General features: G+C 39.2%; 1 protein-coding gene across 5 annotated transcripts in view; it reads left to right on the top strand.

The window, feature by feature from the left end:
* Positions 1-24,711, top strand: part of ARMC3 (armadillo repeat containing 3) — a 92,085-nt gene that overhangs the window by 42,265 nt on the left and 25,109 nt on the right. For all 5 annotated transcript variants that reach the window (XM_014865042.3, XM_044762383.2, XM_070501149.1 and 2 more), the window contains exons 9-12: positions 3,872-4,024; positions 4,134-4,239; positions 20,908-21,157; positions 24,572-24,708. In XM_014865042.3, the coding sequence (XP_014720528.2) occupies positions 3,872-4,024; positions 4,134-4,239; positions 20,908-21,157; positions 24,572-24,708 (646 nt within the window). The remainder of the gene's footprint in view (positions 1-3,871; positions 4,025-4,133; positions 4,240-20,907; positions 21,158-24,571; positions 24,709-24,711) is intronic.

The raw sequence follows: 24,711 nt of genomic DNA, 5'->3' as shown, positions 1-24,711 counted from the left end.
GGATAGCCTTCCTCTATCCTTTCTGGCACAGTCTCCTTCCTTTCTAAGTTGTTTCCACGTTTGGTAACTGAACAAACACTGGAAAAGTACATCAAATGAGGCTTCAAGTCCAACGAGTGCAGAGACGGTTTATTTTTCTTAGCCTAGGAGGTCTCTAGTCTGGAAGCTTGGTCTTTGGAGTCTCTAGAAAGAGAAATGATTCCACAAAGATCCAAGCTTTCTCGCTGTCTACATATCCCAATACATCCCCAAGAGCGAACCCTCTCCTGATTGGAAGGACACGGCTTTGAGAACCTCTCTCCATTCCAAATTCATCCAGAAGCAGAATTCCCCTAACAACTCTGAACTGCCTTAGCCACAACATTTCTGGGCGGAATCGCCCACTTCCGTCCAGAATACAATATTAGAACAGAAACAACATCCTGTTCCCTAGAGCCAGTGCCAGAGGATAAATTGGCATCTTCCTCATTTACCTGATTATTCTCTTCTATTTTGGTGACTTATTTACCTCCTAATGCTATTTGCCTAGCCAGATCCTCCCTGGCTCCATTCTAAACTCTGCCTTCTTTTCAGATCCTACGTATATTTCTTGTCAACGCCTTTCTATATCAACTGTTGCCTGCCTTGACTTCTATCTACCAGATTTTACATTAGACATGCCTGACTTTATGTTAGTAACAGTTATAAACTCTACAAACTTAATGAGGATTAACAAAGTTATCTCTTAATATTTCTGTATTGAAAGTAAATAATCATGGGGCGAGCCTGGTGGCATAGTGGTTGGATTTGCATGCTCTGCTTCAGCAGCCCAGGGTTCACAGGTTTGGATCCTGGGCACGAACTTAGACACTGCTCATCAAGCCAGGCTGTGGTGGTGTCCCACATACAAGAAAAAAAAATTGGCACAGATGTTAGCTCAGCAACAATCTTCCTTGGGCAAAGAGGAAGATTGGCAACAGATGTTAGCTCAGGGCCAAACTCCTCACAAAAAAAAAAAAAAAGGGAAAGAAAGTAAATAATCATGAAGAAGTTTTAAAATAATTTTCCACAATTAGAAAACTGCATAAGTAGGTTTTAACAAATATTACTCCTTATATTGTTATTAAGAACAATGTAGGTGGCCGGCCCCATGGCCAAATGGTTAAGCTCACATGCTCTGCTTTGGCAGCCTGGGGTTTCGCCAGTTTGGATCCTGGGCATGGACATGGCACTGCTCATTGGGCCACCCTGGGGTGGCAGCTCACATGCCACAACTAGAAGGACCCACTACTAACAATACACAACTATGTACTGGGGGGCTTTGGGGAGAAAAAAGGAAAAATAAAATCTTAAAAAAAAAAAAAGAACAATGTAACCATTAGTATTCATTTATAACATTTTCTTTTTACTTTCCATTATCGTCAAAAAAATTTCTGTAGGCTAGGTAATGCATAGTCATTGCATGTCAAAAACACAGTTGAATCACAGAAACACATAATACGCGGTTTTTAAGTTTTGTTCACTGAGTGAAGTGTTAACATGCATCTCTACCATGGAAAGCTGAGTCGGTATGCCTTTGACCTGGCACCAGGAAGAGGAAGGTGTTAATTACCGTGTTGCCATGAGGTTTATGAACTGGCATTAACATCTCAGCAGGAGCAAGGGTGGCACAGTGGCAACTTCTGAGAATGGTGAAGAAAAGCATCATTACCTACAGATTTATTTTCAGTTACAAAACCTCATGCTTTTTATTTGAATGATACTCAACAAACGTTATTTTTAAAGGACATTACTCTCTTAGTAGCATAATTACCACACCGTCTTTATTATCTGCATAATTAAAACATAAATACTTCTCCGTGTAGCAATTCGGTGCAGATACGTGGTGAACGTGTTAATTCATCTTTGAAATCCATTACAGCTGTGCTGCGCTCAGCACTTTGGAGGTTTGGTGAACAGAGCTGAATTTTCAGAACACTCTGTTGAGAAACCAACTGCTCACAGTACCTAAATAGTTTTAAAAATCTTTCCAATAATGGCATGTATACTGTTTTTTGAATGCCACAATTACACACTCCGAAGTCAGTCTCTTCAAATTAACTCTTTTGGCCAGTTTTCCTGATAGAATCCATGCTCAGAGTGTTGTGTTAGGAAAGCTCATTTAGAGCCATCAGGGAAGTCTTTCTTATCCATCTAAACATTTTAGGTCAGAGACTCTAGAATGACTTCTGATCTTATTTATTCAGGGAAAACTACATATATTTTAAAATATTTTAGGAGCCACATTCTTGAAATCTAAGTATCAATTGCAGCTTTTTTATGAAACACTTATGGCCTGCCTGAATTCTAATTTTATATGAAAAGAGCAAGAGATTAAAATGATAGGGTTACAGGACATGGTTCATGATCGGTTTGAGATGAATGAACAGAAGTGTTATGAACTTTGATGTGCCGGTTAATGGCCAGATTGCTTGGCACACATCTGTGTAGCAGGCCAAAGAAGTATTTGCAAACATGGTGACTCCTGAATGTGACACTGGTTCTGGGAAAGGGGGCGATTTTAAAAAATCGTTGTTGAAAGAAGACAGAAATCACATATTAACTGTAAAATGGAACCCTAGTCACTATGATTTCTGAAGCTATTTCTGGAAAAAAGTTAATTAAAATATATTCAAGTAATGAATTAATTCCACATGTAGATATAATCTAAATTAACATCATCATTTTTGCAGAGATTTTTACTCTAAAGGAATATTCTTCTCTTATATGTCAACATCCTAAGAGCATATATCACACATCCTTCTATTTTAATCATGTAAATTGACTTTATAAAGGTTAATTAATGGAGAAGCAAACCTATGACAAAGTTTTTTGAAGGAACTATAAATAAAAGAATTATTTGTAAGTTATTTCTGTTCAAACTAGTGTCTGGTACCCCTTACGGCATTAAAACTGAGGTTGGTTTAATATATTTTTTTTCTAGTACATGCTTTTAGTAAATAGTAACTTATTTAGAACTAACTATAGAATACGAAATAAAAAAATTAGTTTTAATGTTCTAATTTAGTTTAATGTAGTATTTGCTTTAGTATTACTATGAGATTGCCATTTAATAAAAAAATCAAACGAAATCAAGAGAAAAAATTAGGGAACAAAAAGAACATTAAAAATACTTTGGTTTTTAATTTACTGTTTTATAAATGAGGTGAATATCATGCTATGTACTTAGAGTCATAACTTTATATGTTTTCAAATAAAGAAAACTGTATTAATGTATGTTTAGATTATGTTTATGGTGAATTAGCAATTAAATAATTCTTTTAATTTTTGCTATGTCAGCATGTATTATAACTTAAGAGAAAAGATGACTATGATTTTTTGGATACCATTATAAATTCCTTAAGACTTGGGAGCATATTTCATTACTCATTTTTCACTTTCTCCTCTTCTCTTGAGCATCAAGTTCACCAGTTTGTACATTTTAGTTCTTTAAATATTGGGTTTTGTATTTAAAATAAACATCAAATAAATAGGTTTTTGTCCTTAGTGAGAAGATAGCATGTATAAATACAGAACCATGCCAGGCACGTGACTGGTATTAAATAAGTTCCTGCTAAATCTGAAACTTGCCTCTTTCTCGTTATAGAATTTTCTTTGCCATAGTGTTGATATCATATAAGGGGAAAGGGAAAAAAGGCAATATCCATAATTCATTTTGCATAATCACCGTGTTCTAAAGGTTAAATAGATATATTTTTTGTTTAGTTCAGACTCTTGACTAAAGCTAGCAAATAGTTTGAAAACCTATCACATTTTGGATGCGGAAGTAATTATACTTGCACAGTTTTTGCAGCCAAATTCTGATTTTTTTTCCCCTTTTGGTTTATGAAAGCTGAAAATAGAAAACTTTTTCACGAACAAGAAGTTGAAAAATGCCTTGTAGCCCTTTTGGGTTCCGAGAGCGATGGAACTAAAATTGCTGCTTCCCAGGCCATTTCGGCCATGTCTGAGAATGCCGGCAGCAAAGAGTTCTTCAACAATCAGGGTAAGCTGAGCGCGGGAAACCGGCTTGAACCTTTTTGGGTTACCTACCACCTTCTCTAGTTTACGTGGATGTTTGTAAAGTCACATTTTTACCTTTCCTTTTTGTGTAGGGATCCCACAGTTAATTCAGTTGCTAAAAAGTGACAACGAAGAGGTCAGAGAGGCTGCCGCCCTCGCCCTGGCCAATCTGACCACTTGTAATCCTGCGAATGCAAAGTAAGTACAAAAGGACTCATTCGGCACGGCCTGTTATGGGAGAGCTAACGTCCGAGATGCTCTCATTTTAATCTTTTGGCTTTCAAGGCAGTTTACATATTCATTCCATAGCTCAGGTTATTCCTTAGGAACTCCATGGAAATAAAAGTCATCAGATAGGCCGGTTTTCCAAAGATATTACAAAATCTTGACTCTATCTGGGCTTGTTGGGAAAACGTGTGGACCGTTGGATTCAGACAACAGGCTAACTCTTGTGGAAGGTTCCAGTACAAATCAAACTGGATAATGATGGAAATATTAAAGATGACATTATAGAAACATTTGATAAATCTGGAAAAAAATTTTAAAGCTCTATTTTAAGAGGACATAAACATTAGGTAAATCTAAAAACATTTAAAAAATAAATTTAGGGGCTGGCCTGGTGGCGCAGTGGTTAAGTTCGCACGTTCTGCTTCTCGGTGGCCCGGGGTTCACTGATTCAGATCCCGGGTGCAGACATGGCACCACTTGGCAAGCCATGCTGTGGTAGGCATCCCAAATATAAAGTCGAGGAAGATGGGCACAAATGTTAGCTCAGGGCCAGTCTTCCTCAGCAAAAAGAGGAGGATTGGCAGACGTTAGCTCAGGGCTAATCTTCCTCAAAAAAAAAAAAAAAAGAAGAAAGAAAAAAGAAATAAATTTAAAACAACATATCATGGGTAAATACTTTGAAGAAAGGTTGAAAAGGAATGTCTTCTGTATTCCAAGCACTGTGGCATGTGGGTTACATTCTTTTAAAAATTTAATTATCAAGATAATCCATCAACTAATGAGGAAAATGAGACTCTGCCAGGTTACTTCATTTTCGTGGGAACATACATTTATTAAAATAGCCACTTTTAGGAAATTAAAGCCACGTCTGTTGGTCTCCGAAGTCTGTGTTATTTCCCCTACAGAAGATAAGGTTGCCTTATAAAACAGTAAGAATTTCTTGAAGGCAACTTTCATAAATGGAATAGTTATTTACTCTCCCTATATTTCGTATGAGAATTAGTCAGGGTTCTCTAGAAAAACAGAACCAATCAGAGAAATGTATGAGGAGATTTATTAGAGGACTTGGCTCATGTGATTATGAAGGCTGAGAAGTCCCATGATCTGCCATCTTCAATCTGGAGAACCAGGAGCAATGGTGTTGTAATTCAGTCTGAGTCAGAGGACCTGAAAACCAGGAGTGCCGATGTCCAAGAGAAGATGGTTGTCCCAGCTCCAGCTGCAAGCTAAGTGGCCCTTCTTGCTCCTTTTTTGTTCTATTTGTGCCCTCAGTGGATTGGATGATGCCCACCCACATTCGTGAGGGCGATCTTCATTCAGTCTACTGATTCAAATGCTAATCGCTTCCAGAAACACCCTCACAGACACTCAAAAATAGTATTTTGCCAGCTATCTGGGCATCCCTTAGCCCGGTCAAGTTGACACATAAAATTAACCATCACAATACGTTAGTTATAACTTTGGTATGTTATTGTTTTACGGCATTGTGGCTAAAATTACCCTTTTCTAACTTGAAATGAATCTGCCTCCACCCCCATCATATTCTTAATCCATTTCTTACCCGTTCTTTCCCTTCCTCTACTCCCACACAAATATTTTAATGGAATGACTAAAAATCTAACAACGCCCAATAAAAATATAGCCGAGATGCATAAGCATGAAAGCCAAATTGTGTTCCTTTAATAGATACGATCTTTGACATGGTAATTTCCTAAATTCGGGGTCATCATCATCGGGTATGAAAGCACACAAATTTCTAGAGTATTGAGTCCCAGTAAGTAGCAATTTGAAAATAGCATATTTGGTGATTTTTCCAGATAGTCATGCCAGTGCAAAAATCTTATCTGTGACACTAAAACACTTCCACCCCCAGTGCCTTTAGAGGTACATATTATCTGGAATACTTTAACAGACCTCCAGAGTGTATAAATGTCTTGATTTGATGTGAGTTTACCTGGCTTATATCATTTCACAATTTTAAGTAAACATAGAAAATTAGGATGGTAAATAGTTCTAGAGAACACTGCCTTCAGATTTTCTCTTTCAATTATCTGTTTCACAGATTTTTGTCATCTGACTCTGCAGTTTCATTTTGTGAGCACAGAAAAGTCAATTAGGACTAAATGATGCCTGACATTTCCTCCATGACAATCAACTTTATTTTTGTAGGTTAATTTTATTTTCATAAATTTTTAACTGCTGTCATTTCTTTAGCGTATTATATACTGTCCATTCTGATTTTTTTTTTTCGATTTGTGTTTGGTTACGGAAATGGGACATGAATGAAATTGGTTTTATAGATGTCCTTTGAGGTCTATACAGTTTTTACTTTGGACTTTATGAGCAAAAAGATGTGAAAATAAATGCTTTTAAGGAGGAAATGGAGTCAGATTTGACATGTTTGTGCCAAACGCTGATGACTGGAGTTGAAAAAGATTCTATAGTCAATCAAAAGGAATGAAAACAAATAAGCCATGTTGTCCATCCTTCTGGTAAGGCTCCTAAAGTATTAACTACTGAAGTTAACCACAGCAGAAGAGAAAACAAAGGTGAATGCTTATTTTTAATAAAAAAATATTTTCTACTCAGATTGTCTTTAAAAAATCATTAGCTTAAACTCAGCATTGGTGAGTGTTTCCAGCATCACTTTTTGGAAGTGGTCCATTCCATCACCTTTCCTAGCAAAGGGCTATAGGACCTGGGCTGAGTCCTGGCTCTGCTGCTGGGGTGGCTGGAGTGGGGGGTTAGAAAGAGTTGAAAGCTGCTTTTCCGCCACACCTAAGTAGTAAGGGAAGAAGGCAAAAACCCAGAGATAATGTGTTCCAGGTGCATTTGGTAGATGTTTGGATACTTGATAATTGCTAGTCCTAATTAAGCTAAAATATAGTTAAGCACTGTGAATACTAATTCTGTTTGTTAAAATGTAACCCTTCTCTTATACCCGTATGTTGATGTGGCCAGATGGATTTCTAATTTGTAAACTCAGGGTACCTTCTGATGTTGGAAGCTCGTTTCATGAACTGAGTATTCATTGGTGTGTTGATAACATGAAATGCTAGCGTAATTTCCATTATGTAACGTATTTTTGCCTGGAAAGTTGTGGGTAAATTAAAATTTTCTAAGTTAAAGGAAAAAATCAACCCAAAAGGAGAAACATACTTTGTGGTGACTCTTTGTAAAAATGACAAATACTTTTTAAAATTAAGTACTTTTATAATCTAAAAATAGAATTTTATAATGCATGTAAAATAATTTGTAATCTAAAATACCTGAATTCAAATTTTCACGTCTTGCTTTCTTACAAAAGAAAACATGCTCATATGTAATAAAATAGTAAGATGATGAGCAATTTTGGTGGCAATGATAAATAAATAGCCAGACCATCCATACCCCTTTGTGGAAGATTTTCAACTTTAATTACAAATATCACTTTAATTGGTACCAAAAGATCTTACCTAATAGTATTCTCTGTGAACAAGGCTTCCTTGACACTCAAGTTTTCTGGATGTTTGAAAATTTACTTCTTTAATCAACAAAGCTTTTTTAAATGTGTAATGAGTTTGGGGAATGGCCTGGTGGCATAGTGGTTAAGTTTGCGCACTCCACTTTGGTGGCGTGGGGTTTGCAGGTTGGGATCCCGGGCGTGACCCCTCATACTGCTGATCAAGCCATGCTGTGGCGGTGTGCCACATCCAAAATAGAGGAAGATGGACACAGATGTGAGCTCAGTGACAATCTCCTCCTCACCTAAAAAAAAATTTGTAATGAGTTTGAATTAAAATCTTCTAAAATCCTTCCCTCCTAACCTTGTGAAACCGATCATACTGTTATTGAACTTTGGGGGGGTGTATTATGGTTCCCATTTGGAGTGAGTGGCATCATACGCTCTACGGTGGAGCTGTCAGGACCCTGCAGGGAGGGCGGGTGCTCTCCCCGCGCTCTGAGTACAGCCTCAGGGCACAGTGCCTTTGGGAGTGATGCATTTCATGGACTCCTCGTTGGCAGGCTGTCAGTATTAATTTTCACTGCTGGCCATAGATCGGATTGGCAGGGCCATCCTGTTGAAGTCCTCTTCAAACCCCTTCCTTTCAGTCAGTTTAAAGCTTGGGTACCAGGTAATCAAGCTTTATCAAATTTTATATAAAAGCCATAAGTGGGGCCTGAGGCTGCTTCTCTAAATGGTGTTTTGGTCCTCAGAGGCCATTTCTTTTCTCTTTTTTGGAGAGTTCTCATATATATTCTGGATATATGAAGTTTCCAGGTATGTGAGCTATGGATAAATGAGACTGTAGTTTAAAAAACAATCTAACAAACACTAATCCCTTTACTTACAAATAAGCCAGTGTTGGGGAGTAAAATGATGAAGAGTAAGTCATAGAGTATGTTCTGGAAGTACATTCATTCAACTTCCAGTAAGTATTTTGCCCGTCCTCTCTGTGTGGAATGTTGTTCTGTCCCAGAATGCCCGCTGCTGGCTCCCTCACCCCCTTCAAGTCTGCTCAAATGTCACCTCCAGGAAGCCTAGCAAGACTGCAGAGTTTAGAGTTGCACCCCCCACACGTATTCTCCCTTCCCTGCTGCCCTTTTTCATAGCGCTTATTATTTTCGAACATACTACATAACTCACTCGTTATGTTTATGATTTATTTTCTGGCCCTCCCTCTGACCAGCACCCGTGAAGGGAGCACCTCTGTTCGTGTAATTCACTGGTAACACACCAAGCATCCAGCATAGTGCCCATCCCATAGTAGGCATTCAGGGGAAATGGGCTTAGACCAAAAATACAACCAAAAGGAGGACAGTGAAAAACAGAAGGTCTGTCAACCAACGCCCATAACATAAAACAGAAAGTGATCTGTACTGTTCTGTTTGTTTGTTTTTGCATAATTTGGATCACAGAAGCAACAGTGGAGACTTACCTGTAAGAGTCTTCTATTCATACTTTTTATTCTTTATTATCTGCAGAATAAAGGTCATTTAAAGGGATAAAAACCTGAAAAGGCAGTGAATAAGAATAAAAGTAACTATTTGAAGGTATAGGAAAAGAGGATAAGAACAGTGAGATTCACTTATTTAAGGTGATAAAAGGAGAAAGAAAAGTAAAATCATTTTTTAAGTGAATACGTAAGAAGTGAGAAGGTAAAGCAACCCGCATGGAAAGAAATAGATAAAAATGGAACCAAGAAGCAATAATGAATTTTATATAAAAATGTACCCCATTTAGTTAATTCAGACACTGTTATCCATCCTTTCTTGGTTCACTACCAATGTTTTTGACAATTCTCATTTTGTAATACTTTTTGGAAAGGAGAAAGTTGTTAATTTTTGAAATAGAAAATACAATTTTTGGCAGAATTTCTTGTTATATTTACCTTGTACTCTTCTGTCCAATTAGTCGTTTCAAAGTTTTACACTGTTTATGCCAGTACTGAAGAATTATTCTTGGCTGACATTCTTCTGTGGAGCAGATCCTACATATTATAAGAGTATATTAAGCTATTAATTTATAACATCACTGCCATCTGTTGGACCTGATCAGAATTAAAGTTTTTAAGTTATCCCAAGAATGAAAAGGTTTAATATTTTTCATTTCTGTTTGCCAACATTAACTAAATTTTGGCTATTGGTAAACTATGAAAAGATTAGAAAATAGTACGATTGTTGACTAGATATTTTTCAAAAGGTACAATTATTTTAGGAAATAAAACACAATGAACAAAATAAAAATACAAAGAGTAGTAACTACAATTATTTTTAATGCCTATAGATAAGTAAGTAAAAACTGTGGTTTTGCTATAGAAAATACATACTCAAATCTCTATGTGTAAACACACTGATTCTTAAATCTTATTATCTCCATTTCCTTTTTATTTTTAATATCCTTTCTTGACTTCTCACAACAGCAGTGACTCAAGAAAGTTCTAAATGGCAGCACATAGTGATTACTTAAGGAAAAAATTTGATTGATTGCTGGGCCATTGCTGGCCTCCACAATATCAGAGACAAAGAGCTCTTCTCTAGGGACTGTCCTACTGTTGTGTGACCTATGGTTGGGACCACAGCAAAGGAAATGAGGATTTGAGTAAGGAGTACACCCCAAAGGGACTCCAAAAAGAGACAGAATGCTCCCAAATTATATGGATGTATGTTTGAGTACGTTGGGAACTTTTGAACATCCTCATTATTTATGAATGACCTGTCATTTTGTATTATCAGTATTCATATTTCTCTTCACTAACAAAGAAATAAAGCATTGACCGAATCATTTTAATAGCTAGTAGAATTATTCATGGAGGCCCATGTCTAAGAAAGCCATGGAATTTGTAGAGAAGATGCTTAAAAGGTATGCCGCCTAGGGAACTTTGTAGAGTATTTCAAGAAAAGGCAATACTTCATTTATCCACAGCAACCCAACTCTCTGTCAGTCATTTCAGTACTGTCAGGGGAGGGCCTGACCATAAGTGACTTCTTAGAATGTTAAATCTCTCTAGTGTAAACAGAAAACACTTTTCAAGGCTATTTTTTCCTCCCACTCCCACCCCATTAAATAGAGTTGGGGGAGGGTAATATATTTGTATACTTATTTTTACCATGTCTTTTACTCTGTAGACCTAAGTATGGACTAATGCTATTCTTTAGAATTGCCTATATTTTGCTGTGCACTGAAGGCTGTACCGCAGTAAATGATCACACTCACTTTGAAGGAAAAAAAACCCACCTCTCAAAGTTGGCAAAATACCGCAAGTTTCTTTCCCTTCTCTCCATTCCATTATAGAAAGAGATGGGGTATTTACCTCTGAGATGGCTAGAGATGTGTCTTATCACCCTTCGAAAAATAAATTTTAGCGTCTGATCTTGATCGTACTTGTTGGCCAAGACGCACAGGTTCAGTTAGAATAAGTAACCTGGTCACTTAGAATACTTTTTTATTAAAGAAACATTGGCCGTAGAAATAATCCACGGTAATTTACAAAATTAAAATGCAGTCTCATGAAAAATGCAAACTCACGGTATAGACTCAATGTATTGGTTGGTCTTAATAATGCTAACGTTGTGCGGTGATTGTCTTTGTTACACGAGGGTTTTTCCGCAGGGAAATGTTGTCAGTTCCATTTTCCCGTCCAACAGTGAGGGGAACCGTGGCTTCACACTGACCCCTAGTGGCGGTTTCACAGGAAGATGGGGGAGGGGAAAAGGTAACAGACGGATTGCTCTGTATTTTAGCGAAACGCACACTAATTTAATTTGAAACACTGTCCAGTGTGTCTAAAATAATATTATAAAACATTATTAAAAGATTGCGATCCGGAAAGCATTTCATTGTGATGCTTTTAGAGAGACCATATTCTACTGCTAAATGTGTGTCAATAGATGCTTCCGTTGGTCTCCGTCCCTTTGTAAGGTGCAGTCATTTCAAAATGTTTCCACACATTCGTTGTTCTGGTGGCTGAATATCTGCCCTGCTATGTAACCATAAAGGATAATATAATACACTTGGACAACGTAAATTCATCTCATTGTTATTGTAGTGCATCTAGAGTTGATTTTTTGCTCTCGACTTTGTGTAATAGAAAAGATTATTTTGTTTTAAAATTCTTGTTTATATCGCTTTGTTGTAAGATGCTCCATCCTTTGAATTAGAAGGCTCACGGTAAGAGCATCCTGCGAGATACCTCAAGCTAGTTTCAAAACCTTTTACCAAGTTCAGTTTCGTATTCAGGATGTCTCAAACTCTTGTATGAAGGATGATACCTCAAAGAAGTTGTATAAAGTGTTATTTATGACTGTAAAAGGCTTCTGAAATGAATAGATAAAATAGATGGGCAGAGTCATTATGGTAAACTTAAGAATTATTCCTGCGTTCTTTCCACTCAAGTTTATAGAGTGTCTATTTTTTATCTCTACCTGTTAGAGCCTCGATGCCTTCTCTGCCTGATGGAACATTGCTATAACATAGGCTGTCATGGATAGGGAAAATCACACAGGATTTGAAAAAATATATACAATGAAAAGCTGGATTTTGCAATAAAGCAAGTTGATTTGCACATCCCCATTTTAGGTCAGTTGATGCCTACTCGACCTTCACAAACAATTTGAATTTTACTAGCTACCAGTTTCATAAGACCAGGTGAATCCTGTGAAATTTCAGTGAGAAAATTATCCGTGTGCTTTTATTACCTAGAGAGCAGAGGCTGACGTTTGCGTCACCTTATAAAGTTGCTGGCACCTCTTTCAGGTCTGATTTCCAGTGTTACTGATTTTCAGAGGAAATTAGCAAACAATTTGGATACTTTTCTATTGTGTGATTTTTCTCTCACTCTCCCTTTCAATTTGAAGCAGTACTTTAAAAACCTATGTATATTCCATTTTTACTCATCCTTGACTTTTTATATTCATCATTTTCCATGATTTTTCTTCCCTCTGGAAATGGCCTTTATTGCTCACTGATTACACCTAAAGGGAAAGACTTGGGTGGGATTCCTGAGGAAACTGCCCAGCTCTAACCCTGAGAGTACTGGAAATTTGACCGTCTAGCTGAAAAGTTGTTTGAAAATGAAAATTTCATACACACATGCAAATTTAGAAATACGATCATATTTTCTCATGATCCAGGAAATTGAGACAGGGCAAAGGAAAATCTCTGCCCTTGTGGCTTACTGAATATGAGTGGATGATGACGACGATGGTAGCTGGCAAACGTGGGCCAGACCTGGAGCTAAGTACTTGAAATGGAATATGACAGTAAATCCTCAAAGCGGTCCTATCATGTAGGGAATATTATGGTCACGCCCACTTTGCAAATGAGGAAACAAAAGCACAGTCTTTGCCCAAGGTCCCAGAGGTGGGTGGACACTCACGCGGTCTGCTACATACGTCCATAGGGAGCTTGCAGGAGCTGAAACTCAGTCTCCTCCCCTGTGACTTTTTCTCTCTGCCTCCTGCCCAATGCTTTCTGAACTTCTCCAGGTCTTCCCCACCAAAATGTTTCCCTTCACCTTCCTGATTGCTTTGAATTCTCCCGACTGGACTGGCCAGGGCTCCTTGAACTCCTACAGACAGCTTTGCAGGAGGGAGCTTTCATCTCCTCCTTCCTTCCTACCCTCCTTCCACCTTTTTCCCAGGTCCCTTACCCCGTTATCCGTCCTCTCATCCTCCCCCGCCTCTTCCCCCTCCTCCTATAAAGAGAATAAGAAAGAGGGAAAAAAAAAATGTATCCAGCGTTTAGAATTTCCTACTATGCTATACATCAACAGTCCACCTCATTTCTCATTCCCTGAGGAATGAAAAAGTGAACCAAGTAGATTCTAGCCTTTTTCTAGAAAATACTGTGCTTTTTAAAGCTTCAGGTGGATACTTGTGAAAAATGTAAGGGACTAAAAAGTCAGAACACCTTGGTTTTCATCCTGTGTCTGTTGATTGAATTGCTTCATCAGCAAATTTTAGTCTCTCTAAATTTTACCTTTCTTAACTATAAAATAAAAGTGAATCTAGATTATCTATTACATTTTGTGCCTCTGAGTGATTCCCGTCTTCCAGTATCACAGAGAGCCTGGAACACAACTGGCACTAGGAGTTAGATGGGGTCACTCTTTACCACTTTTATCATTTTATCCCAAAGGCTAAGGAAGTTATTATCTATGAATTTAGGTTTCTTTTGTGATTATTTCATCATTCCTTGGCCGTTCTTTGTGCGCCAGGCGCTGTTCTAGGTGGTAGGGACCCTGTAGGGAACAGGACGAAGGGTCTGTGAAACTGTTTTCTCAAAACTTACATTTGAGTCAGGGAGACAGACAGCAGAGGAATAATTTTACAAAGGTAATTTCAGAAGTGATAACAGTGTAGATTAAAACAGCGCAGTGTCGTAGAGCAGGGCATGCATGGCACTGGGGTTGCGAAACGGGTCGGGGGGCAATGACCTGGAGCTCGTCAAAGACCTCTCTGAAGAAGTGACATGAGAGCTGATACGAATCAGCCACTCCTGGTAGGTGCCAGGGGTTTTTGCGCCCTTATTATTTAGTTAAGAAAATCGGCAACATAGTATCTCTAATTACTCTGGGATTGTGTCCCTCGTCATCCACAGAGATGTAAATAGACTGATTTCCAGGCGAAAGAGAAACACTTGGTAACCGCACAAGCCATTTATTATGAATATTCTAACACCTTGACCGTTATTCCTGTTTTATCAGGAGACAAGTCAGCCATGGAAAATGAAGACAGTTGTTCTTTCCTGATGGCAGCTAGTTAATTATTGGCAGGTTTTGCAGCTTTTGAAACAGAAGGCGGCATGTGTGGAAGTGAAGTATTGCGATGGAACAGATAGGTCAATAAGGATTCCGTGTCACTTGTAAGAAGATTACATTTGATTTCTCCAGACTTTGATTGACTGCCTCATAATTGGTAACAAAAACCTGAAGGTGCTGGGTTAGCACATCCTAGTCTCTTTGCAACTAGCACTTCTCACTTGAGAAGCCACGCTATCACAGCAACTGTAGCAGAAAAGCATGCTCTGACAATCTCCAACTCAAGCCTACTAAGGGACAGCAATATGATAGAGACTATATGGTTTCACATACTTTCAAATATTTGTTTGCATTTTTCTTGTTTTGCTATAGGAGGCAAAATTTCACGCATTTGTTTCTGTGGCTGGGTTTTACTTTAATAATCATGTTACTTTACACCCTCCATTTTAAGCTTTTGCCTGCAATGAATTGTGACTCTCTCCTTTACTGCTGATGAGCTTCTTTAAATAATATTTCTTTAAAAGGAGCAAATTCTCCTGGCTACCTTTGTCAATCCCGGAGTTCAGCCTGAGTTTGGGGACACATATTTCCGTCTTCTGCGGTGGTGGGGCTGCAGTGGGGTGAGAGCTGTTTGAGACCAGAAATTGATCAATTTCACCCACACACTCGACTTCTTGGATCATTACCTTCGTTGAAAATGTGGCTGGAAAGACAGTCAGGAATCCTGTTCGCAGCATTCCAAATCTGGCTGTGTGAAGCAGGAGGCCAGTGTCCCAGCCCCCACGCACCTGGACGCAGTCACCGGGAGCCTGCGAGGCTTAACGGCAGCTACCAGAGTTGCTGCTACATTTCCACCCTCCTGACCACGTGCAATGTGTCTGCCGCCGATACATCTTCCTTGGTGAGGAAGGGAGACATGTGAAAAGTCATGCTGGTGGGAACGGTTGTAATCACTGTTAACAAACAAGGTCCTGATTGCCAATATTACCATCTGTTCCATTGAGTTCCACATATTACCCTGTATGTGGGCTCTGTTAAACAGATTTCTGTACGGCCCAAGGTCACCCTTGATTCATGTAACCAGCCTCTGCAGATGGGTTAATGGGAACCTCCACACTGTAGCAAGGATCAAATTCTGAGAAGTACCAAATAGCGTCGTCTGATGCCACGACCCAAGTAAACCGTCAATGATGTCTGCAAAGATGAAATATAGACAGACATCCCTTGATGTATGAAATGGATATATCCCTAAAAAGTTGTCTAAAGTACAAGATTTTATTTATTAAACTCCACAATAACTTCCCTGAATAATTCGAGAGCCATTGAGGGTGGGGAGGAAGGAAACTGATTTCAAGAGCAGCTGGAAGTGACGCAAGGAGAGAGCCCCATTTTGTTGGGTCCTGTCCCTTCTCGCAAACGTACTTACTGCTGAGCTGAGTTCTTGCCCCTCCACCCTTCGCACCTGCAGAGGTCTTCTTCATCACGCCCCTTGAGCTGATTCAAGTCAATTAAAACATCTTGATCTTCTTGGCCCTGGGGATATGAATAAGACTCACGCACTGCCTCTTAAGAAGGAGGCGCCAAGTGTAGACACAGCAGAGGGGAGGGAGCGATTAACAAGGAGGGGCAGCAATGGTCACGGATGCGTTGGCAGAGGAAGGGCGGTTGAGCAGGTTTTGAAGGTGAACTGGAGTTCCTCAAGCAGAGGTGTGTGTGTTGGGAAGGGCGTTTTGGCAAAGAGAACGTGACTGCAAAGACACACAGCCATGAAATAGCATAGTGTTTTCAGTGAGCCTTAAGTAGACACTATTTGTGTAATTGAATTTTTCCTTACCAATGTTCTTCGTGTCTGTGCTGTAAGGGGGTTTTTCATTGTGGGCTTGGGGACTTACATGAAAAACTTCGTGCTGAATTCCTTTCCATAACAAGTGCTATAAAATAATATTGCGAGATCGTTGCTGCTCTTTGATTATGAACATTTGTGCCAAAACGTCATTTCTTTAAACAAAAAGAAAAGAAATATATATATTTATATATATGTTTAGCAAGCAAATGCTCTGAGCTCATGGAAAAGAGAGACCTAATCCAGTTTTGGGGTCAAGATAGCTTCCTTGAGGAAGACAGATTTGTGCCAAACTTTAAGAGATGAATGGGAATTATCCGGGAAAAGAGTATGTCGGGAAGTGAGGCTGGCACAGGGGAACACGCTGAGGAGGACAGAGCCTGGCATGTTGCAGGTTGCCAGAGAGGCCGAGAGCACAGAGGAGCGGGGCGGGGTGGAGAGCGCGGAGGCTGGTGAGGGAGGCCAGGATCTGTGCATGCAGGGCTCAGGGCGGCGTGAGAAATTTGGGGCTGCATGCCGACCAATGGGAAACCATGTAAGTTCTAAGTAGGGGAGCAATACGATTAAATCTATTATTTCAAAAGATCACCTTAGATGTAGGATGGAGAAAGGATTCAAGGGAGAGAGGAGGGACCTGCCGGGAGAGTGTTTATATCAATCCATAAGAGAGGATGTTGGACTGGACTCGGTGGGAGAGATGGAGATTAGAAAAGAGAGAGACTTGAGAAATATGGAAGACAACAGTCAGGACCTGGTAGTAGAATGGATACACAAGACATGTCAAACTTCACTTCTATTTACATATCTCAAAAGAAATCAACAGCTGTTTTTATCCGTTTCTATATTTGGTTTTTAGGTTATTTTCAGTTTACACTTTAAACTTGTGCTTGATTAAATTCCAACCGGATGGAGACTCATGATAGTAAATATCGGAAAATATTTTCAGATTATTGTGACGACATATGGCCCTATAATTTTGGATTTTGTAACAAAGCAGTTTGACTTCTGTCCCATTCGTTTGGATAATGCTATACTATCTAGGAAACTGAAATGTGTTTCTAAAATATGACAGGCTTCAGCTTGTGTGTGTATTAGACACAGGGAAAAATAAAACAGAATGTCTTGGGTTTGAAAGACACAAAATTAATGCAATTCTTTTTTCAAAAAAAAGTACAGATTCTGGGCCAGCCTTGTGGCTCAGTGGTTAAGGTCACACATTCTACTTTGGCGGCTTAGGGTTTGTGGGTTCGGATCCCAGGTTTGGACCTACACATCGCTTATCAAGCCATGCTGTGGCAGGCGTCCCACATATAAAATAGAGGAAGATGCACATGGATGTTAGCTCAGGGCCAGTCTTCCTCAGCAAAAAGAGGAGGATTGATGGCAGATGTTAGCTCAGGGCTAATCTTCCTCAAAAAAAAAAAAGGACAGATTCTGCACTCTATTTCTATCAATGAAATTCGTTTTTTAAGGTAAGAATAATAGCTTGATTTTTTTCCGCCATAATAATTTAGTCTGTTAAGCTTTTTACACTTAAACAGAGCTGCACATTGCAAATTTGGGCAGATACGTACATATAATGCAAGTTGTTCTCCCAGCTGTGCGTGTGGGATTTGTTCTCCGGTGCTGGCAGTTAAGTTCAATTTAGTAAGAGCTGTATTCCACCGTGTACCAGAATCTCTGGTTTTTTAAACAGCTAGGTTTTTATGTACTTCCCTTTACTGCCTCCATAAAGAGCAAAGAAAAGGCAGAAGGTAGAGATACAAATGAACCAGGGAAAACTACGCCTTTGTACAGAAGGGAGGAAGCAACCCAAGCAGAAGGGTCCAGAGCAGAGGTACTCCTAAGGAGAATTCCTGTGTCTCCAGGACCCACGTGTTTTATAAACAAGAGAAACTGAATTGATGGAGTGTGATCCTATGTACTCACTTAAATTTTCCAAAAACCCCCTTATATCACAAAAGACAAAGCCTTTGAGGATTTACTGGTATGCATTTACCTAAAATACTTCTGGCTTCCATCATGGATACCACTGAAATACCTCCATTGTGTGCTCTTTTTTCACTCTCCAAGACATTTTAAAAAGTGAATGTTGGGCTGGCCCAGTGGTGTAGTGAAGTTCGTATGCTCCACTTCAGTGGCCTGGCATTTGCTGGTTCGGATCCCAGGCACAGACCTACACAACACCCATTAACCCATGCTGTGGCAGTGTCCCACATACAAAATAGAGGAAGATTAGCATAGATGTTCTGCTCAGCGACAATCTTCCTCAAGCAAAAAGAGGAAAATTGGTAACATTTTAGCTGTTAGCTCTGGGCCAATTTTCCTCACCAAAAGAAAAAAAAAGAAAGGAAAGGAAGGGGAAACATTATCAAAGGAAAAACCACTGAGAGACAAAGGAATTGTGCATGTTTATAATGATTAAAAACTACAAAGTATTTGGTTTAAGGGACTGATTGCATCAAGTGCTTGAAAAACAAGTCAAAGGAAATAAAATGATCTTTGAAAAGGTCTAAGTATATATTAATTCACTAGAATATATGCATAATTTAAAATTTTTGCTGGCAGTTTAAGAAAATTTCAATGTTTCAACTATAAGTGAAAATAAGAGAAGTTTCTGGTAAACTAACATGGTAGGGCCTCCAAATTTTCCCTTGTTCATAAAATCAAACGACCACCATGTCAATTAATAATAGGAGGGAGAATTGAAAGTGAAAATATCTTGAGTGTTTATTTTATCCCCTAGGAAAGGAAATTAAATGCTGGCCCTCAGGCTATCAAAGTGAGACGCAGGGCCTTCCTCTCAACATTTTTATAGGAGGAAATTTTGGTTACATGTCATTTAACCAAATTTTACTTTTAAGGGATGTCTTCCCCAAGAAAGAGTGGGAGATAGCGCAAGAAGGGTTAAATATACACCAAAGACTGGATGGACTATGGGAGAAATGGAAGTAGGCGCTGACTTCGCCTGGGTATCAGTAGGGTGTGTGTTCTGCAAGCCAGGGCTGGGAGGTGCCCTCAGGGTTAACACCAGTGGAACCCTCCATTCTCAGAGCTGCCGCCTCTCATCATTTCATTGCTGCCCAGTCGCTGTGGTCCAGTCTCCTTCAGAGTTGGTCTGTGCCTCCATCACAGCTTCCTTTCACCTAGAGTACCAGCCTCCTGATGGAGATTTTATTTGTTTTCTGCTTTCTGATGGACAATTGCAGTAACTTCTGCTCTTGAGGTTGTCAGTTCTCCTTTCCGATCAGCAAATTTAAGTGACAGTACCAACTTCAATTTAATTCATCAGAATACAAGATGATGGGCTAAATCATATATCCTCACTTGTTCTTTTAAATTTTGGTTATTAATATAGTCTTAAATGAAAAGATAAAGAGATATTCATGTTATTGGAGTCTCAAGTATGTTTTTATTGTCTTCATTGCCTCTGTCACCATGATGATTTAAGTCTCTTTTTAACACATAATTTGGGGTCTTCCTTTAAAAGCAGGATGCTCTATGTATCTTGTTGCTCAGAACATCTCTTATTTGAAGCAGTTCCAAACATTACAGAACATAATTAAATCGTCTTCCACTCGTTAAAATGATCCCTTTTTTATTATTACTACTTTATGAGCTTTTTAAATGATTGCAAAGCAAGGACTATAGAAAGTATGATATTCTTAAAAGGAAGATTAGGCTTCCTCGTTGTGAGGAAATGTTCATATATAATGGATAACTGTAGTCTTTTTACACTAGAAATAGGAAATTTAACAACTGAATATGCCTACATTACTGAAATTATCTATGTCAGTATCATGACTTTGATCTTTGATGTTTAATTTGTGTAAGCAACGTTCACCTCCCAAATGATTTGCTGCCTTCAAATATGTTAACCTCTGCCTACAATTAACAACCTAACTTGAAGAAGAAGATAGACTAAAGAATTTTAACTTAATCAAGAGTTGCCATGCTCGCTCATTCCTCTTATTTAAAGCTTTGTTTTCCTACTGGCTAGGAATATTTTAATAGACTTTCTTTCGATAGAATTTCCTGGTCTTATAAGTATCACTGAGTTAAAAATGAGCAGCTGTAGAGCCAGCCCTGATGGCCTAGTGGTTAAAGTTCGGCACAGTCACCACTTCAGGGGCCCAGGTTCAGTTCCCAGTCGCGGAACCACACCACTTGTCTGTCAGTTGCCATGTTGTGGTGGTGGCCCTCAGAGAAGAACTGGAAGGACTCACAATTAGGATATACAACCATGTACTGGGGTTTGGGGAGCCAAAAACAAAAGAACAGCTGTAGCAGGGTTTCTAAGAAGTAGTCATACATTTTTCTATAACCAAAAGCTGTAGAAGTAGGAAAAGGATTATTTAAATTCATTTATACCTGACATTTTCCCAGACTCCATTTAAATCACTAGTGCCTCAATTCTGGGCTCATCACATTGTAATTAATTCCTTTCTAAAATTGTCTTTATGTACTCATTTGTTTTATCAGCTTGGTTGTACGTTCCAAAGATAATTTCTTGAACACGGATGAATGACATTCATTTCTCCTTCATTTACCCAGTGCTGCTGCCGAAGCTGATGGCATTGAACCATTAATAAACATCCTGTCCAGTAAACGAGATGGAGCTGTTGCCAACGCGGCCACAGTGTTAACAAACATGGCAATGCAGGAGCCCCTGCGTGTAAACATACAGAGTCACGACATCATGCACGCCCTCATCGGCCCGCTGCATTCTGCCAACACGGTCGTGCAGAGCAAAGCAGCTCTCACTGTGGCTGCAACTGCCTGTGATGCTGAGGCCCGGACAGAGGTGAGAGTTTCAGTAACAATTGTTCTCTTGTTTTTCTGGTCCGTACCATATTGATAGATTAATTGGAAACATTTTCAAGTGTTTGAACCTACTCATCATTTAAGTCCTTCAAAATTGGTGCAACACTTTGGAAAACAAATTGGCATTATCTAGCAAAAAAGATGAGTGTACTCTATAATTTGTTTCTAAGTATGTACTTATGACAATCTCTTGTCTCTGTGCACCAGGAAGCGTTGTTTATAATATCTACACAACTGGAAACAAACTGATTGTCCAATTGTTAAGAGAATAGATAAATAAATTTGTGGTATATTCATAAAATGGGATCTCACATCCCTGAAAATGAACGAACAGCGGCTACAGACATCAACAGAGCTGAATCTCAACAAGCATTATGCTGAGCAAAATCAAGTTGCAGAAGAGTACATACTTATGATTCTATTTATATAACACTCAAAAATATGCAAAGCTAAGCAATATGTTGTTTAGGCATATGTACGTATAAGTCAAAACTATCAAAAAAGCAGGAGAATGATTAAACCCAAATTCAAGAAAGTGGTGGCCTCTTGGGGGATTAAGAGGGTAGATGTGATTGAGAGGAGCAGGCAGGGGTTCAAGGTCATTGAAATGTGCCATTTCTTGAGCTGAATGGTAGACAAACAAGTGTGCCTTTTACTATGATGCTTTAAATTATACATATGGGTTATACATAATCTTGCGTTTCTCTTGTATTTCAAAATTTAAAAATATAGAATTGCTCTTTTTACAAGTCCATCATATGAAAGCGTTTGGTTCTATTTATAAGACACTTTATATAAACCCACAATCATCCCTTTTTCTCTTGCCTTTCTCATATTTATCTGTCATATGGCACTCATTCAAACAGCCTAGGACTTTGTTCCTCTCTCCCCAATGTAGATAACAATAGCTAACATTTATGGAGCACTCACCATGCACCAGGCACTGTGCTAAGCATTTTAAATGCATTTAAACCTCACTTGAAATAGGTATGTTTGTAGTCCCCATTTTAGAGATGAGGAAAATGAGATTTAAAGAGATAATGTGCTTAAACAGAGCTGGTAAGTTGGTAGGTCAGGAATAGGCGAGCACATCTTTCTGAGTCCAGAGCCCATGCTCTCACACTATGCTGTCTGCTCAGACAACTAACAAATCTTTTCTCTCTGTCTTTAAGATATCTATTTTATCCTCCTTCTTTGTTCTTATTGACTCAATACGTCCTTAAAGTGGTAAGATGGACACCAAATATTTATTTACCAACTACTGTGTGCCAGGCAATATGGCAGGCATTGGCAACATGGTGATCAATGAAAGGGTCTTGATCACACCTTCATGCAGCTTGCAGAGTAGTCCTCTATTTCCTGGAATACTGCAACTGACTTTACTGCTCTCCCTACCCTGCCACCTCCTCGTCCCCACACTGCCTCCAGACTGATCTTTCAAATGTATGACCCTCCTTGCATCATTACAAGTGCCCAGTGGCATGCCAGTGTTCATGGTGAAAGTTAAGCTGCTTAGCGTGCTATGCAAGAGCTCTTGACGATCCGCATCCACCTGCCTGAGCCCAAATTCTCTTCCCAGGAGTAACTACCCTCCAGAAATATCTGTAATTCTGTCAGTATGCTCTCTTCTCTTATTTATACCTCCTTGATTTCTCTGCTTGGAAAGCTAGTCTCACTCTTGTCCACCGAATAAAATCCTGTTTCTCCGTCAAAACCCAGCTCAGCCATCCTGTCCCCTATGGGGCCTTTCATCAGTCCTCAAACTTGGGTGCGTCTTCATCCTTCTTCCATTGCGCCCTATACATGCCTTCCTTGTCCTCCGTTTTGCATTGTATGGTTCTTGTATGAAAGACCATAAACTCCTTGAGGCTCCAGGGAACAGAATTGAGGTTTTTCTCCCCTGTGTCTGTGTCATTAATATATACCTGGCATATGTGTGTGCTTAATAAACAGTTGTTAAATTAATTAGTAAATGAGTAAGTGGAGGAATGAATGGAGGCATTAATAAATGAATCAGATCTTTGCCAAAAGAACACATGGGGTTAAATAACTTTGTATTATACTCAGAAATAAAGATGTTCAGAAATTTGGTCTGCTAAGCATAAGATGCTTCGAGAAAACTCTTCTAAGCAGTCCAAGTTACATACGCTGATGTGTAATCCCTCCCAGAGTCCCAACATTTGAGAAGAAAATGACTGAGAGTGGATCATACCCCACAAGGGCTCTTGTCTTCAGATAATACACATAGAGACGGGTAGAATATTCTTTTTGTCCTCCAGGTTCTGATAATACCATATTGCATTTTGGACAGTGAGACAAGAGCTCTGTCAAATATTTTTTTTTTCTGATAGGAATAATTTTATACATGAGGAAGTTCTTTTAATAATGTAATTAATGTAACTCTGTCCAATTCCTTGTTCTCTTTCTTCTCTTTTTCACTCCTTGGAGAAGTGAAGAGAAGACTGCAGGGATAACAAAAATGGGTCTCTTTCTAGGCACTTGCTTCCATGTTGCTTTGGCCACTCTGCTGACTTGGCAATAGTGTCCAGTGACGTGGGTGGCACTTGCCTGCATCAGTTCCTGCTGCCCAGCCTTGGGGACTGTATTAGTTTCCCATTACTGCCGTAACTGAGTGGCTTAAAGCCATACAAATCTATTATCTTACAGTTTGGGAGGCCAGAAATCTGAAAATGGGTCTTATAGGTTAAAATCAAGGTGTCAGCAGAGCTGTGTCCCTTTTGGAAACTTTAGGAGAAAATCTGTTTCTTGCCTTTTCTAGCTTTTCCCATCTGCCTGCTTTCTTTGTCTGTGGCCCTTTCCTCCATCTTCAAAGCGTTACTCCAGTCTCTGCTACCACACATCTCCTTTCTCTGCTCCTGGCGCTCTCATCTCCTTCTTGTCAGGACTCTTGTTATTAAATTAGACCCACCTATAATCTAGGACAACCTCCCCATCTCGAAATCCTTAACTTAATCACACCTGCAAAATCCCTTCAGGGGACAAGGACGTCTTTGGGGGACCATTATTCCATTGACCACAGGGCCAGACAAACATTCTTTGTTGAGGAGCAGAAGGATGAACACAGGACGTCCCACTTGTAGGCAGTGAGACGATAGGCTGTTTGTCCGGTCCCCGCCCCATGGAACATCATGATGACCGCCCTCGACTGCTTTACTGTCGTCTCTTCTTGACTTTGAACAGAAAACTGGGCTCCTGTCTGTAAGGTTTTGCAATAGATGGTTTTCCTTGAATTTAATAAATCCAAATATAGACACAACCTAAAATGTTTTCACATAGTTAAAACCTTTTAACAATCAAATAATGAGATTCTTTTAAAGCGTAAATGTTTATCTCCTGTACTCTAAAATGTGTAAATTTTGGTTTCTACTTTTAGTTAAGAAACGCAGGTGGACTGGAGCCCCTGGTCGAGCTCCTGCGCTCCAAGAATGATGAAGTGAGAAAGAATGCCAGCTGGGCTGTAATGGTCTGCGCCAATGAGGAGCTGATGGCCTTTGAATTATGCAAGCTCGGGTG

Source organism: Equus asinus, chromosome 29 (genome assembly GCF_041296235.1).
Source record: "Equus asinus isolate D_3611 breed Donkey chromosome 29, EquAss-T2T_v2, whole genome shotgun sequence".
NCBI lineage: Eukaryota > Metazoa > Chordata > Mammalia > Perissodactyla > Equidae > Equus > Equus asinus.
Note: the sequence above shows the minus strand (reverse complement) of the source record. Positions and strands in the feature narration are given on the sequence as shown.